At 41.5% G+C, this 18,277-nt stretch overlaps 1 protein-coding gene across 1 annotated transcript; it reads right to left on the reverse strand.

The window, feature by feature from the left end:
• Window positions 1-8,786: 8,786 nt before the first annotated feature.
• Window positions 8,787-18,256, reverse strand: psmd2 (proteasome 26S subunit, non-ATPase 2). Its single transcript, XM_022760488.1, has 21 exons — window positions 18,082-18,256; window positions 17,122-17,178; window positions 16,858-17,022; window positions 16,580-16,701; window positions 16,157-16,381; window positions 15,881-16,039; window positions 15,490-15,634; window positions 14,078-14,138; window positions 13,812-13,958; window positions 13,550-13,656; window positions 13,041-13,168; window positions 12,736-12,823; window positions 12,477-12,639; window positions 12,216-12,317; window positions 11,850-12,001; window positions 11,608-11,691; window positions 10,940-11,108; window positions 10,095-10,189; window positions 9,886-10,012; window positions 9,616-9,734; window positions 8,787-9,398 (listed from the first exon to the last, which is right to left on the reverse strand). Exons 1-21 carry the CDS (start codon window positions 18,202-18,204, stop codon window positions 9,216-9,218), a joined length of 2,721 nt encoding a protein of 906 aa, XP_022616209.1. The 5' UTR covers window positions 18,205-18,256; the 3' UTR covers window positions 8,787-9,215.
• Between the last annotated feature and the right edge of the window lie 21 nt (window positions 18,257-18,277).

Below are 18,277 nucleotides of genomic sequence, written 5' to 3' on the forward strand. Positions count from 1 at the left end.
TTCATGGAGTTCTGCATGGGGAGGCGGATGTGGACCTGTGTACAAATCTGTAGAAAGAGAGAATGGGGGGGGGGGGTTAATGAGTCTTTGGTTATACATAAATGATCAACCACTTCAGAAGTTACTGGCACATTCAGGGGGGCAACAACGGGCAACAATGTAATATGATGTGTAGCAGAACGGATGTGATGCATTTTCTTTAGATTACTTGAATATGTCTTTGAAAATAAAATGAACATGACACCTCCACATCTTCCTGCTTAAACAGGAGGGTAAAACCCAAACTGATATTTCCTGTTAATGGTCACAGCTCATCTGTGTACTTACATTTATGAATCCTTTTAGGTCCTAAGTCTGGTTACACTGAGGAACCGTTTGTCCTAAAAGACAGACAGAAGAAACATGTATTGGTTAAGAGGTTAATTTGGGGCATAGTAAATAGACACAGATATAGCAGATGTTTCTGATGAAGCCCCAAATGTTACAGTCCAACATGTTATGATGATGTTATGGGCAGAAAAATTATCATGCGTACATTTCTGGTGAATTACAGTTTGAAGTGGACAACTGCAGGGGAGATTTTAGCTCGAGTATTAACAATGGTATTTGTTTTTAGCCAAAGCCCAAGAAAAATGAAGGCAACTTAAAAAAAGAAATAAGTCAGAAATGTTTGACTAATTCCACTATAATAAAATATCAATATTAAAGAACCAGCTGCAACAAAAGTCAGTACACCCTTAATTAGTGAGATTCCATTCTTTTATCTTTTTATATTTTGTGCTGTCTGTCTGCCTTTATTTATGATGACAGATGGTCATGGATGAAACCAGTCTTGCACAAATCTGTGAGAGATGTTCTGCTGTTCTTGTGCTGATTTTTGCAGAGATCAATTTCATCCCCTGACAAGCTTCTTGGGAGTGGGAATCATCTTTTCATTCAGGATTTGGGTATAAAACTGGCATTCATAGTGCCATCTATAAATGTCATCTCCTCCACACCTTTTGCTCTCATGCAGCCTCACATCTGCACACTCCCACCTCCATGTTTCACGGTCGGCACTGTGCAGTCACTGTGGTGGTCCTGGCCAGGTCCATGTCAAATATGCTGAACCCCATTTGATCCAAACACATTTATTTTGGTCTGATCCAACCCAAAAAAAAAAATAGCTGCCAACATCCATCAGCTTCTGTTCATGTTCTCTGGCAAAGTTTATTCTTGCAGTTTTGTGCTGTTTTATTAGGAATGGTTTTCTTCTTTGATGCCGTCCGTCTGATCAGACACTTACACAACAGTTTCCAGAGATGATCCTTGTGCAGAAGTCCGAAGCACTTAACCATCTGTTTTTCAATGCAAGCTTGTGTAAATAACGAATTGTGCGTAGCGTCATTCTTCAAGGGTGGGCACTGCACCTTCTGTTACTGGTTTTTATGGCTCTTCTGCTGCAGCTGTGCTTCAGCTTATATCCAGTAGCTTACTGATGCTCTTGTGTCCTCTCCCATTTTTATGAAGTCTCACAATCTGGTTTCTTACTTGTTCCGGCAGTTCCTTACAATGCAGAGCCACGTCGCATCAAACACAACTCAGGTCAAAACGGAGAAATCTGTGGTGTTCACAGGTTCCTTTATAAATTCTAATCATGCAATTAGTCTTCATCAAAAATCAAATGTGCAATTAATTTGTTGCAGTAGTCAAAGGTAAACTAGTGGTCACAGGTGTACTCACTTTTGTTGCATTGAGGTTGTACTTAGAGGGCTGTATTTTCAGTGTAGTCTACATAACCTGTTTGTTTTTTTTAAATTTTACAATAGATCAAACACTCTACTCTTAAACTAAAAAAATAATGCGACTGCTGTAAAATGTTATCCACTTGTATGGAATTAATTAACAGGATACAACGAGCACCGCAAGAGCAATGTACTTTGTTAAATACACTAACTACTCTAGATGGTATTTTATCAAGTAAAAGAATTAAACTAGGTTGGTCATAAAAATTACACCTGTAGCTCACATTACAAAAATAAAACAAGCTTCCGAATATGACTGTGTAATGGCAGAAATAGGTTCTCTCCATATGGTAAGCCAAAACACTTTTCAGTTCTACTCCTATACCCACAAAGATCCATGTCAAAATACAAAGTTTCTGATCAGAATGGATCTTAATTCACAGTTTGGGGCTGTAATATCGCCAAGGAGAAGATGGTGAATTCTTTGCATGTTCACTCATTCACTAAATACTTGACATAACGCGCTACAATTTTGTTAGAATAAGTTTTATCCTTGAAAACAGAGAACAACTGATTGTTGGATATTTACGGAGGAGGAGGATATTTAATGTTTAACTTTGTTGAGAGGTGGGAAGGGGACAACTGATACATTTCCTTTACCGAAAAAGAGAAGGAAAAAACTAGCTTGTCGGGAAAATAGAGGAAATTGACAAAGAAATGTATTTATGATGATCTCTACCATTGCATGTCCCAAAATCAATTGCATGACATTGTCTGTGACATTACAAAAGTTGACGCCACTTTGTTGCTTAAGTGCAAATTACTCTTTGTTCACCTGGGTGGAAGATTTCAAACTGAATATAAAGAATATCTGTTTATTAAGTCTGCAGAGTCTAGAGAGTCAACTCTTCAGTACAGATCTGATACTGTTAACCTCAGGTAACATGAGGCTAAAACTACTTTTACCATTCATGCAAAACTGTTTTGGGCTTGTGCAAATTTTGATTCAGATTTTTATTGTAGGTATGTGGCAGATTTACAGACTTGCACTGTTACAATTTTATAACACTGGCAAAGAAACTGTATTTCTGTTCTACCATTTCAGTTACCAATCCAATACATCTGATCTATTCGTCTAACCAAGGCTGAATTCTTTTCAACTTCAGTTCGCACCTCCTAGAATAATTATTTGTGGTTTTGTATCCACACTTTCCTTGAATAGTTTTGCAAAGGCACCACCTCATCATACATAACATGTTTGTCAGAATGGCTGAAACTACTTACACCATTTTTTACACAATACCGTCACCCTTCAGACTCAAGGGTCACTTCCTGATTCGTGTAATCATCCTCCTTAGTTTATATAGTCCTCGCAATAGTGACACATTTGGTATTTATAGCCGAAGCCTACATTATATCTGCCACTGACACACGCATACTCCTCCAATCCCTGACACACACACACACAGACACACATACACGAGCAGCAGTGTGAAAAGCCTGAGTCATGATGAATCAGGATATTTTTTTTTTTCTTTTTTCAAAAGAAGAGGAAATCACGCTGCAGAAATGGTTGTAATCACCACCGTTACCATGACTATATCAGCACACAAACAAAAGGAGAAAAAAAGACAATGAATTTTAACTGAGTGAGGCTTTCCACACAGCCAGAAATCTCTGGATTAAATAAAACACTGGTAGGCTCATCCCCAGTATACTGGAGGCTTGGAGCTTAGAGAATGGCAGCAATATAAGACGGGGTGTAGATTTAATTACGTGTGAAATGTAAATTCTGTGCATTCTTATACTTTACATCTTGCTTGTGAAACCCTCATTAAGTATTGGTTTGAGAAACTCTAGAGTGGTGACAGGCAGCACTTCATAGACTCATCCACACACAGAAAGCTTGTCAGGCTGAGCGGGGCTGGCTGGGAGATGAAATGCTGAGTAAACAATCTCAGGGCTAAAATAGGGTCTCAGTCTAACAACCTACACTGCCTCAGAGGCTTTACTCCTCTCACGGGCGAACACACTACTTAAAGACCTTTAGGTGTTTGGGGAAATGCTTTACCCTGAGGTTGTGAGACATGGTCTGATTCTTAAACACTTACTGTACCAGTGACACACACCATCAACACAGATTAGTCTGCAGAATTTATGTAAATCAGCAATGACTGCAAATCCTGCGTACACTCTGCAGCACTGCAAAACTAGCAAAGAGGGGTACGCCAGGGGCCCCTCGTTTTGTCAGGAATCTGTGTTTTAGGGGAGTTGTGTGACCTAATGCAAGGCACCCCCACCCCACTACTAATCACACACAGTCCAGTCATTCGAGCTGGTCTGACTTGCAGCACCATGGAGATCCAGCCACCAGCACCACCGCTGGTGAAACATGCTCATTCAACTGTTGCATAAGCCTCTGCATGCACTCCCATGACCCACTAAGGAGTAGAGGGGGAGAACATTTTGTTAAAGAAGTTGGCTATCATGTCACCTACAGTATAGCGGGTGTAGCCACTGAGTTTACTTGTGTTTCTGCACAAATGATCTAGACTCACCGTATCCAGTGCAACTTTGTTCTCTAATAAAGTGCTTCCTGCTTTTCCAAATCATACAGATGCTGAGAACTAATTAAACTTTACTGCAGGGTGACGTCATAAAAAAAGGAAATACATGAGTCACTGGCTTTGTGAATTCATGGCCTACTGCAGATTTAAAGATACTTTAAAAATGCCATAATATACAATGCACACACTCATTCCTCGGCTTTTGCTTTAAGCTTATTGCCCCTACTTGTGCTTTCAGTAACTTCTCTGTTGTATATAGCTCGCTGGCCTGCAGGCTGAAATGGCAATCTGTACCTGTCACAGAGCCACAGTGTTGGCTGTGGTAGTAACATAGTGACACAAAAAGCTCCAGTGGTGGCAGGCTTCACTTAACTCAGCTGGATCATTTTAACTATAAAAGCTGGCAGAAAAAGGGAAGCAGCATGCATGTTATGTAAACAGAACAGCAATTTGGTCAACCATTTATAGGCATTTAGAGCAAAGAAGGCCCATATTCAAATTCACTGACCTAAAGAGAGGAGAGTTGAAGTTATGTACGCTAGCTGGTATGTTTCTGCAGTACCATGCTTCTTAAAGAAGTATTCCACTGATTTAATGTTGCACCACAATGCAATATAACAGAGCAGAAATAAAGCAACAGAGACCGAGATGTCCTGAATTTTAGTCCATAGTTTGGGTTAAGCTCCAAAGACACTGGATAGTGCATTTCCCATGATGCAGCCAAATAGCGCCCGACATTATATTAGACAATCCCTTTCTGGTAAATACCCATATCTTTTACACTCCACACTCCTTTTCTGTTGCAAATTTAAGGTCTCAAGCCCAATGCAAGATAATTACATCAGAGTTGTTCTCTCAAGACTTTAGATTCTGAATCCAGAGCCTCGGGAGAAAACTCAGTCTTTACAATACTGGTTTTCAAGTGGCAAGCACTTGCAAATGTGGCTTCAGTCTTGACATTTGAAGCTGAAAAGGATGCACAGACAGTGAAAGTTTAGCTCCAGTGACACAGCATCACACCAGCACAGCACAGCCTGCCCGCACCCCACCCCCCCACACGTTCCCCTGCTTAACTAACATTCTGCCAGAAGAACCCACACATGTCCAGACACTTGGCTTTACATTTTCACAACAGGAGGCTCAGTAGTGTCCTTATGTCAGGCAAACTGTGACAGGCTGGTTCTGACACATCATGCGTTTGTCCTGCGACTGCACTTCTGCTATTAGCTTCATTCATTCCCTCTGGCTAAACCTGGTTTATGATCCTAGCATAATATTGGATTGATGAGTGGTAAACAAATATTTTGTAGACAGAACATCTGCCCATATTAAACATATATTGTCCCTGTGCCATGCATAGGAAATAGCATCCATTTTGGACCCAGTTTCTCAGCTAAGGTCAGTCTGCAGTCCACAACACCTGCCTTGTGTCTGCTGCAGCAAGCAGGGTGAAGTAATCAAAACGGCGTAAACACGAACATAGCAGTACTTCTAAACAAATAACCTGACGCTATGTCAGTGTCAGAAGACAACTACGACGTTCATACCAAGCTCAGCATCAGCAGTGCTACAATACCGGTATTTCGTCTGGTTAAACTGTGGGACACTTTTGCCATGACACAGGGGCGTGTCTGCCTGTCTACTCACGCACACAACACACGACAATGACAGATATTTGCATGGGATTATAATGAACAATCAGGTCTTCCCAAAACACCTACGAAAAAAGGTGCGAAGCCATGCTGCTGTATGTTGTGCTGTTAGCCATGTTGCTAACTTTCCTAGGCCCAATCTGGATTTACCACGTGGTTTCTCCTGCTATTGGCGCGATGCACATCACAGCTGCCGGCTTCATGCCAGCCACACCTCAGCCTGATATCGGCCATGACAACCATCTACTTAATGTAAAACATAAACCATACCAAACAAACGACGTTTCAGGGAGTCACCGGTGAAGACAGACGTGACGACGGCCGTGTCAATGAATGGGAATATTAACCTAGATAACTGTCAAGCTAAGTAGGCAGCTACTGGTTGTTAGCTCGTACATTCGTATTCAGTAGCTAAATATGCTACTGGCATTCAATCGCTAACTATGCTCGAAAGCTTTAGCTAGCTAGGTATAAACACCGTAGCAGCGCTGTCAACGGTGTCGTGACAAAGATGAGTACTGTAACTAGTCGGACTGAGTCAGCCACCTCCGTTTCGTTTCGCAGCCAAACATCTCGCCCAGTTTAACAGCAACATCACCACTGCGACAGCCTGCGTTTACGCTGATGCATTACAAGGGATGCTGTATGTGGGGAGATGCTGATGGGAAATCCCACATTTGCCAAGTTCTCGGCAACTCCCATTACAGCTAACCTGGAGAAACAGCGACCTGTCACCCCGCTCAGCAAGGCGCAAAACAACTAACTGTCCTGTCAAATCAGTCTCCAGTCACCCCGTTTACCCTCCACCAGCAGAGTCTCATTATTCCTTTGTATATAATACAGCTACCACTAGATATTTGGTAACATATACAGCCACATATTTTAGGTTGTCCGGGTAACTAGAGGAGTTATGATCTTTTAACCACCTTTCCGTACTTTACCGCGCTACGCAAAATGTTTCAGATTGCTGGCACGAACTTTACATCGTCATCACATGGTTTCAGGTATCAAGTTATCGGTATGCATGTTATTTACAATCACAACTGTCAACAGACATCTCTTTACATGAAGCCACGCTGGCAAATACGAGTACACAAGCCTCACCTCATACTGCTAGGAGGCTGGCACCAGGGCAAAACACGGCTACGACACAATCAGTGATTTAACCTACTGCTACCTATATAGCATAGTGTTTAGCTAGCTAGCATGTAGTTAGGTAGCTAGTAGCATAAATTACGCTAACCGGCGAAAACAACAACATTGCGATGCGACAGTCTATTTGTCGCTTGGCATATATAACATACACACACATATTATAACATCTTTCTGAACACAGTCGTAATGACTCAACTTGGCTGTCTATCGTAGTGTCAACTTGCTAGCTGAACTAGCTAAAGTGAAGAAAGAACACCCACGTCGTTTTAGCATGGAATGCTAGCAACGAGCTAGCTAGCTAATCCCTGAAAACACAGCAGGAACACCAGTCCTCAGAAACCACTGAAGAAAGTCACCGCACGTTGATATATCTCCGGACTAAAAGATGAAACATACAGTTGAATGTCCTTACAGAGTCTCTATGTGCCGGCGACCTGGCACTTGAATGATAAATTAAGCATTTTAGTAAAGAATACAGCTTAGGACCGTGGCGTTACCTTTCTCTCCTTGAGTCCGCAGAGCCGGACGGACGGAAAATCTTCCCGGAAGCCGGTAGCTAGGTAATTCCGGCAAAATCCCATCACGTGAAACTTTCCCAGTAATAATCATGTTCTTAGCTGGAAATTCTGTAATGTCATATCTTTATCATGTTTGCGTGTGAGCAACATGTTTGGCGACTTTTTGATATTAAAATATTTCTGAAAAACTTTGTTCTCAAGATGGAAACAACTTCCCATTATCCATCGAAATAAATTAATTAAAAATAAAAAAAACAGTAAACTAGGTTTCAGTGATGACTATTGTAGAATATATATACTCTGACATATTTATATGTAAATATATATATATATATATGTATATATATTGAAGGCAGTAATAATACAATTTCTGTCATTATATGTTAAATAATGGTCTGCATAGAGCAATTATAAAGTTCAAGTCTTCCCATGGGGCATATTTTGGATTGAAATTCTATAGGCCAAAGAAAAGAGCCACTTGTGCATCATAACAAAAAACAGACAATTACACAGTCCAGAGTCTGGGAAAGCTAAGTCTTATAACTGGTTCATAGATATTTTGAAAAATAAATAATTGATTTAAAAGCTACAGCTGTGTCCAACAGCCACAGGTATTATTGTAGTTCTGCATATTTAATAAGTGGAAGTTACAATTATGCTATGTTCTATTAATTCACTTCAGCTAACAAGTTATGTAAAGTCTCAGTCACAAAAAACCCCATAAATATTTAATTCTAATTACTGTTGCCATTACTTGATAAATATATACATGTGTATATATTTGTATATACAAAATATGTGTTTAGCATCTTAGGCTGTTTCTTTCCCATAGTAGCTGCTCCTTGTGGAGAACCTGTAGCCTGCTTAATCTGAATAACAGCACTTGAGTTTCACCAAATTATAACCAAGTTTCTTGACGTTTTTGCACCTAAATCAACACAACAATGAGCCATCACATTTCCAACATGTGGATCTGAGTTTTTATTTTTGATTCAACCTTGTACAGTACTGTAACAAACAATTCTCCCCACCCAAACCCCCACCCCCCACCAAAAGAAAACAGAAGAAAAACGTTATGAAGAATACATACTTTTAAATGCTCTAATTACAAAAAAAAGACTCAAGTTGTAAGTAGTTGGAGAAAAAAAAAACAATTCTGAAGCACTGATGTGGACTGAGCAGTTGGTCATTTACTGAAGACTGAAACACATACAGGTGAACAGTTCCCACTTTACAAAAGGCCCCCGGTCAGTCAGATAGCTGATTCAGTACATGTGGGAGAGGTGGATCAAACTCAGAGCAATGAGGAAACCATCTATGTCGAGTGGATAAGGTCCCAGTTAAACCTTCTCTGTGTCATACCAGTCCAATTAACCAGACCCCAACCATCCATTTTTAATGAGTGCTGGAGCTGGGCCACAGATGACAGTGAGAAAACAAAGCAAGGGAGAAGGATAGGCCTGCCTCGCTCTTTTCAGCCATGCAGTAAATAACTAAATATAACAACTGCCAAGAGCCATGGAGGGCTACCCTTACAAACAGAGGGAGAAACCAGTGAGAATGTTTTTTTTTTTGTTTTTTTTTTATTGTGGGTGCAGTCTAGGTTTCATAGTTGGGGTTCTTGCGGAGGATGACAAAGCCCTCCAGGATGGGGGTGACAGGGAGATACTCCTCTGTGGCCAGCTCAGCCCTCTCTCCATGAGCCAACAACACTGGCGTGGTGTGAGTCTGGAAACCTGTGATGGCCTTGGGCTTGCCTGCCTGGCCCACGACATCCACAGCCTGTACACAGAACATACAAATTAATTCATGAGATAAAAGAGACACTTTTCTTTCAAGTATTTTACCACAACTTTCCTTATTGTAAATCTGGGAAAGCTGTTTATTTTCATGATGATTTGTGCTTTGTTTTTTTTGGTTTTTTTTAATATCAACACAAGCAAGAAAAGCAGAATTTGCAGTCTTTACATTTCTCAGTAGTAATGATCTTTGACTTTACCTGTCCAACTCTGACAGACACAGGCAGTGGTCGGAGCTCCTCATCGAATGTGACCAGCATACGTGGCTGCATGGCCGCTACCAGGCCGTACAGAATATAGTGAGATTTCCCCAGGATTACTGTAATGCACACAGTGAACACCAGGGGGAATATTAACACAGGGGAATGACTGATAAACACAAACTTCAAATTGCATAACCATAATGGACAATGTTAAGTGTGTGGAAGCAGAGAACTGAGGCAACAGCAAGAGGAGGAAAATAAACTGACTGTTCTTGACATCAAGGAAGGAAACGAGCACGGTGAGCAGTCCGGCGACGGCAACCTGGCTCATCAGCTGCCTGTCGCTATGGTAGGGACAGAGTGTCAGTGTGCCTTTGCCCAAATGAGTCAGACCCTGTGGAGGCACAAACAGCAGAGAGTCAATAGTCACTCAAACACACTGTCTGGTACAGAGTGCCTTTTGTGCTGCCACCCACCTGAGCCAGTCGGACCATGAAGAGATTGTTAGGGTCTTTGGCGTGATACTGTGCCAGCTGCCGCAGCATGGCGGCCAGACGGGCGTTATTTGTGCCTGAGGAAATGGAAAAAATGAATAGTGTGTTAAATGTGTTAAGGAAGTTGACACTAGAGGCTCTCCCGGAGGAGGCGGCACTGTGCATCACTGAAAATGGCAAATATGTAACGTGTAACCTTCAAGTATTCAATGCTATTTCTCGTGAAAAGCTTGGGTGGGGTCGGCTTTTAATGTTGGGAATTCAATTTGCTGAATTTCAAAGCTTCAGCATAATAAGCCTCTATGTAAAATAATTCACAATAATAAAATGGAAACACTCACAGCACCTCTAACAACCAAACTTTAATGGCCACCATGAGCTGATAATATATCGGTGTATCATTGTAATGTAGCGCTTTGACAGCATTTTATTTATTGTAATCAAAATATTCAGCCTCATCTTTTTAACCCCTTTTTGTTTTTTAACTGAGTTTGAATGAATGGGTGTTAGTTTATTATTTCATGGTATAAGCTTTATTTATTATAGTTATTTTTGTTTCTTATGTTCCTTTATTGCATCACAACTCGTTTTGCCCATTTTATTTAAAACAGCAAACACTGTATCAAGCTAAAACATGCAACTCTAATACTAACACTGCTACTGTGACCTACGATCACAAAAATTTGCGATTTATTTACACAAAAAAAAAGAAAAATAGGCCACTGCGCATGAAAACCTTCAAGTTAAACATTTGAGGGGTTTGGTATCTTGGCAGCCATTACTGCACAGTTAACATTATTCCATGTAAAGCCTAGAATCCTACTCACCACTGCCCACCATGCCCATGGCAAAGATGGAGTTGTGGGAAACCTCAGGGTCAGCATCGTGGGAAAACTTGCTGAGGGTGTCCAAGATGTTGAGACGAGGGTTGGACACGGAAATGAGAGCCAGGGCGAGGGGCACTGCTCGCCTCAGGGTGGGCTCGCCATACCGCAGCTGATGGAACAAGTACAGAGAAAACAAAGATAGAGTTTATTACAGTGTAAATGCATCAAAGATCAAGAAAAGAACAAAAAATGTGGCTTTAATTATTTGAACTGTCTCCTTAAACTGTCACACCCCAGTATAAATAGTTGACAAAGGACAGAAAGGAACTCTTTGTTACGTTCTTAGTCTGATTCATTAAGAACTTTAGGGCAAGTAAGAACAGAGTAATAAATGTCAGATCACAACCGAGAAAACAAAAGCAAAAACTGTAGGGAGCAGGATCAAAGGAGGGATGATGTAATGTGAATCAAAAGAAAGAAAAAAGGGAGATAAATGGTGAGGTCTGAAAAATATGAAAGCACTGTTTAATCCAGATAACCAGGCCTCTCTTCCTCGAGCAGAAATAGTGGAAGAAACAATGTGAAGTAAATGAAAAGAACAGGAAATAAGAGGTTGTGGGATAGGGGAACAATGATGTACTCAGCAGAAACAAAACAAGAAGACTGACCAGATGTCCAAATGTTCGCAGTGCCATCTCAGAGCCGATCTCCTCCCCCATGGCAATCAGGGCAATACCAAGAACAGCAACACCCTGACAGGAAATCATCCAAATTAACATTTTCTCCTTTTTCCAAGTGGAAACCTTCATGTGCATCCATAATATAGCGGATAAAGGAACTACTAATGAGAGAGAAATGTTGGTAAATGACTGATTTATGATGATAATCATGGTAGTAAATCACTCCTCACCTGGTGGGAGCCCATGTCAGCAGCTGTGTCCTTCTTGTCTTTGTCCTTCTTATCCTTCTTGTCCTTGTCCTCCTCTTTTTCCTTCTCCTTGGCTTCGTAGTGCTCACTGCAGATATGGAGAAGCTGCTGCACCTTCAGCACATTCCCAGAACCTTGAGATGGAGACAAATTATTAGTGTTTTGTGAGTTATGGCAATCCTGGAAAACAAAAGATTAAAATCAGTAGATGTGTGTCAGTATATGGTTGACCTATGGAGGATATGGAGAGGTGAATGAAGCAGGGGCTAACTGATGGATATCTGCATGTGTGCCAACTACATCAATTTGGAATGGCTGGAAAATAAAATAAAAAATACAGAGACTGACCTGCATATGCACAGATATCCACTAGTGTGTTGGCGAAGCTGCGGAAAGGTTCAGGTACAACCTGCAGAGCTGCCAGGGTTGTTTCAATTGCCTCTCCTTTACCTGAGGACAGTGAATGACACACACACAGTAGTTAGAGCAACAGATACAGTAGTAATGGAATTGATGTCTACAATAGATCTTGACCCACACAAACTTTCACTTTCCACTACAGCTGTTTTCACACAGTTAATGTTGAAGCCAGTGGCTCCCTTCACCTACCCAGGTGGTTGAGTCCCAGACCCAGAGGAAGCCAGCGGGCATATGTGTCCTTCAGCTCCTGTTCGTTCTTCTCCATGATGGTCTGCACGATGGTGGAGGTCACGTCGCCGTTACATGACCCTACTGCGATCATACCGCACGCCAGCGCCGTCACTCCAACCACCTGGAGATTAAAACACACACACACACACTTGAATGCTGCTAAACTGAAACGTATATAGAATGTGAAGAGCCCTTGACACAAAACAAACATCAATACCTCCATGCTTGATTTGGAGTCTCCCATGACGGGGAGAAGCAGAGAAAGGACATCTTCTCTGTTGGAGCCAGCGTAGGCCAGGCCCAGGCTGAGAAACAAGACGACAAGGATAAAGACACACAGACACAATGCGTCATCATAAGATAATACTTGACTGATCCCCAGAGGACTGAAGTGTGAACATCAGAACAACAGACTAAAGCGACAAGTTTTCTCTGCTTATCTGTGCCTAAAAATAATACAGTTAAAAAGTATATACAGCAACACTGGATAAAACTGCCTTGCATAATTTCTGTTCTCCTCACCCAAAGATGGCTCCTATCCTCATGACATTGCTGTTGTGGAGGACATAGTCAGAGAGCAGGGCGAGGGCCGGATCACATTCGTTCCTCACGCCCGAGTTTACGATGCCACAGGCCAGGAGGGCACCAGACTGCACACAGAGGGAGATGACGCAGGTGTGTAAGACAAGCAAGAAAGACACCTTGAGGGCTTCATTTCCTCGCTGGTAATGAGCCTGAGAATAGCTTATGTTGTTTAGAAAGTCAAATTCACACGTAAATGAAGGCACAGTTGTACTCCAGTCATTACAGTGAATTCAGTTGACTGGAAGCTAATGCAATGTAACTTAAGTACTGAATGCATATGGAGTATCTCATTAAAAAACTGCCAGGATATAAAAAGCAGTGGTGCAGAGCAGTTAACAAAGTTGAGATGGGACGTTGATACTTTTAATGGCTCACCTTAAAAAGATTGTGAGTCATATGAACTCTGTGATGGAAAAGTTTCCTGTACTTCCTAGCTTAATGTTTACCTTGATGTAGTCCTCAGAGGAGTAGAGGTATTTGTCAATCTGGGTCAGACCCCCATCCACGTCCCACAGCAGGATCATACCCAGGGAAGCCGCAGCACTCAACATGCCTGAAGACATTTATATCACTGTTAGTCACTGAACCAATAAAATGTGTTGATATACAAACACCACAAAAGAAATCATCCTAAATATATGCATGCGGTAATACGTCTGCAAAGCCTACCGAGTACAACTACTACTGTGTACGTGTGTTTTCTATTACCGTGGTCCTTGTTCTTGTACAGCCATTTGTTGCCGTCGTCTGTGAGCAGCTTGTCCTGTCCAAAAGCTGCGTTGACAAAGCCGTTCACAAAGGAGGAAGCCAAATTCATCCGAGCAGAGTCCACCTGGGAGCCACTGCCTCCAAACCCTGTCACGTACAGCACGGACGTCATACAACATGGCTAAAATCATACAGTTTCACCATCAATGAACACAAATAACCTCCAGTTCACTTGCCACAGTGGCCAGTAAATCACTTTGACTCACTGTTGTTTTCCAGGTGTGTTTTGTAGATGTCATCAGGGACTTTGGGTTCCATGATGTCCAACTGGGGGGGACAGCAGGAGTGTGTTGTTAATAGGTGAAATGTGTTGAGTCATACTGAGAAACTAAAAGCCATTAGAAAGAGACGATCTGAATTTATAATCCCAGACCTGCTGCTGTGAATCATCATCATTATCCTTTCAGTGCCCCCCCCCCCCTCTAAAAAATTTCCATCCCCCAGGGGTAAAAGTGGCCCTCAGCCTTTCATCCATTCTACCTCTTATACCTCACATACTATTTATCTTAAAATATCCTCAAAACACTTTTGTTTTTCATAAATCATCCAACACACTTTTCCACTTCATCTCAATCTAATCCAGAGCTGCAACCCCTGTTATGTTCCTGCTATTTTTTATTTTGTTTTTGAACAGGAGGCAAAAAATTCAAGGTTATGATATGGTTTTCCTTCACCATTATGGGATGCACCTCTCCGAAAAGCTGGACTGATATCAGTGCCCAAAGCTGACCTTAATAACCAAATCAGGTATCAGTCATGACATTCACTCACACAGGTGTTATTATAAAAGTCAGTGTTCCTACTATCAGTTACAGTCATTTAGTCAGAAAGGGAATGTGACTCAGCCGCAGTATCTCTGGCTTCGTGTTACTTTATACAAAAGTGATTCTGAAGAGTTCCACACAGTGAAGTACACAGATTTTACATTTGCGAAAAAGAAAGCACTGAGCAGGTACCCTGAGGGAGGGTGCAGGAATCGGCATTGGGAGAGAGAAAGTTTTGTCTGTGAAACCCTATTGACCCTTTAATTACATATAGTGCTAATATAACACCCATGACTGCTTTTCTATGTAAAAATTAGGGTTTGGATTTGTAATAACCAACAAGAAATAAGTTTCGGACAATTTAGGACTCAATCAATGCAGGGCTGTGCAATACAGAGGACAAGATGCTATGTGATAATCTGCTGATGATGGTTTAAGCACATATTTTCAATGTGTTCGTGTGTATATGCTTTCAAGAGTAGATCATTAAAATTATAATGCTCCCTACTGATAGACATTTTTTTTTTTATATATCTAATATGAAAGTTAACATTCTATGGCACCAAAAAGAAAAACACTGAGGCCAGCAGATGTTTCACAGTACAAGCCTTCCAGCAGCATGCAGTTGGCTCATGTCATACTTGCTGAGCATATTCTCCACATTTACCATGAAACTTAAAAATAAACACGCACACAATATTAAAAACAAACAAAGAGCACAGCAGAAAGCACAGGGCTAACTGTGGGTTCAGCAGCAGAGCCGTGCCCCACTGCATATTAGTCTGTGATGTCTTCTTTCTTCGCCCCAATCTCAATACACTCTCTTTAATCCTGCCCTCCTCCTCCTCTCTTACCTCTCTGGCCAGGGCCAAGAAGTTGCTGTTGAGCTGCACATTTGACATGATCTCTGTCAGGTCCTCGTAGTCCTCTACATCCTCATTAAGCTCCAGGAACATGCCGTGGCGACCAAGCATGAAGGCCATCTGCTTCTGGATGACACTGCAATAGACAAAACATACAGGAAGTTTGCCTTTCGTGTAAACCAGTGGAAAAAGTGGAAAAAGAACTAAACAGAAAAAAATCAAATGTGAGACAGGATCAAAACAAGCACACTGCACTGAGGTAAGCAATATCCATTCTTACTCTTAAAAGTTGCCGTGCTAATCCACCATGATGGGTTAACACCTTTTATCATTACTATAACTATCTCATGTCCTCCAGGAATAGTGGTTTAATAGTCCTTACATGTCTTTGCAGGATGTGAAGATGTTTTCCACCAGCTCCACATCATTGAGCATCAGGGCCAGACGCAGGGCCTCTGGATAACGGTTGAACTTACGGAAGATGTTCAGGGCGCATCTTAGCAGCGCTGAGTTTTCTGGCTCAGGAACATAACTCACACAACTTGAGGAAGGAAGAAGGAAGTTGGTTTTAATTCAGCGACAAATTCAAGTAATTTTACTAAGATGCTTAAAAACAGGGTTTGTGTTTTTTTCTGAGCATTGTAAAACCTGAACACACCTGGTGAGGTAAAGGCAGACTTTGCCATAAGCGTTTTCATCAATGTAGTCCTCCAGCATGTCCAGCCTCTCAATCTCCATCAGCAAGTCGCATGCCTCGTGCTCAGCATTGTGGGCCATGTTGTAGGGCACAATCTCCTTCACTAGTTTCAGCAGCGTCTCCTGCTGTGTCTTGTCATTCTCCTCCACCTCCTGCCACTCCTTAGCCACCTCACCTGCCAGGTGCCTGGAAGGTGACGGACAGAAAAATTTTGTCATCATGTAACAAAGCAAACAGGTAGGTTCTTCTACTAATTTGACACAGTGAACCACGGCATATAAACAATAAAAATGCATCAAAGAGTTGTATTTCCTCTGTTTAAGTTACAGCGTCACCAACAGCCACAAGACTTCTACATATGTTGTTGATAGTTAGTTGTCTTACCTTACATATTCATGTCCCCATGAGGCCAGCTCTTCCTGTGAGCCCAACAGACGGTACTTCAGACACTCCCTTTCACCGCTCATCGTCATGGCCAGCACTGACACCACATCAGCACAGAAACGCTGCAAATTCAAACAACATCCACAGTTTAAACTTGATTCATCTATGTGTGGGCTGGTTTTAGTGTCAGTGTTTTGAGACAGCTTTAACATTTATACTGTTAATTTTGGCAAATAATACAAGTTAATGAATTTATGACTCCATCTGTAGAACTTTACCTTATTCTCTCCGGGAGCCATGCCCTCAAAGATCTCTTTGAGTTTGCCATAGTGTGGGCGCAGGAACTTCAGGGGTTTAGGTACTGAGGTCATGGAGGTGGTTGAGGAGCGAATTAATCTGCGAAGCTCTTCCAATGCAGGACGGTACAGCGCTGTGTTCTTCTCCTGTCAATGTGTAGAAAGTTGTAAGATTTTTATTTGTCTTGTAAGGGATTTTACACCCAGACACAAGGAGGGAAAAAAACATCTAAACTTAATACTTACACTCAGTCTCTCAACCATCATCTCCAGGTCCTCTTGTAACTGTTTGTCTTCCTCTGACTGAAGATGTGAAATAAAAGATTAATATTATTACAAATCAAGAACATGTAAATGAAAGCACGGACTCAAATGTCACTCCTTCCCCTTCCCGTTTGGTATAAGCAATTAGATTGAATTGAATATTGAATATTTGAATAAAAAATGAATGTAGCTAAACTTTGAAAGTGATGGATTTTTATAGCCCTATTACATTTATGATATAGCTGTCCAATTTAACAGTGAATACCTGACTGGTGCATTTAGAGCCACTGCAACCTCTGACTTATTAATGTTAATACCATATAGAGACAATAGTAACGCATGTCCGAGTTTGTACTAAGTTTCACATGACTGTCCACTAACTAAGTGAAAAACAATTATCTGACCATTGACACTTAGCACCGGCTAATTCATAAATACGGCTACAAGCTGACTATCAAATCAGACTGTTGTAACAGTTAACGCCAGGTTAGCGCTAGGTTAACTGTTATTGTGTTGTGTAGCAGTTTATTTTACTTCACGTTAGCTGCTGTGTCATACAATTTGTAGCCCTGCGCTAACTGTAGCTAGCTGGATACACTGGCACATCAGGGAGCAAAGCTAACAGTGGTGACAGTAAAGACAGCGGCGATAACAACTAGCAGGCTAATGTTAGCTTACCGGCTGAGTTAGGCTAGGCTAACATGAGCTAACGGGGTGAGTTTATCTGCAGGATTTAAAGGACTACAACAAATAAATAAGTCACAGTGGGGACATTCCATGTGGGAAATAATCACAAAGTAAATTAAAGTTTATTTGTCGTCTATTTTGAAATGCATTGACTTCGGCCTGCTCAACCATGTTGTCAAAGCGGCAGTGACTAAGGCAAAATAACACCTCTGGCTCCTCTGACATTACCTAGCACACATCTGAATGAGAACTCACCAGTTCTTGCTCCTCTTTCTTGTCCTTATCTTTATCCTTGGGCTGCTGGCCCTTTTCTTTGTCCTTCGCCTTCTCATCGGTCTTTTCGGGATGCTTATTCTCTTTCTGTTTTGCCTCCTCCATGGTTGAGACTCTATGAACTATCAGCTAGCAAACGGAACTGAGGAGAAATCGTCATGGGCCGCTTCTTCTTCTA

The sequence above is a fragment of the Seriola dumerili genome, unplaced genomic scaffold (genome assembly GCF_002260705.1).
Source record: "Seriola dumerili isolate Sdu_G_001 unplaced genomic scaffold, Sdu_1.0 BDQW01000337.1, whole genome shotgun sequence".
NCBI classification, from domain to species: Eukaryota; Metazoa; Chordata; class Actinopteri; order Carangiformes; family Carangidae; genus Seriola; species Seriola dumerili.

Coding starts and splice junctions, on each gene's coding strand:
- psmd2 (XM_022760488.1), bottom strand. CDS start 18,204: ATGGAGGAGGCAAAACAGAAAGAGAATAAGCATCCCGAAAAGACCGAT. Junction 17,179..18,081: donor AGAAAGAGGAGCAAGAACTG/GTGAGTTCTCAT, acceptor TCACATCTTCAG/TCAGAGGAAGACAAACAGTT. Junction 12,318..12,476: donor TCTGGGACTCAACCACCTGG/GTAGGTGAAGGG, acceptor CACTGTCCTCAG/GTAAAGGAGAGGCAATTGAA.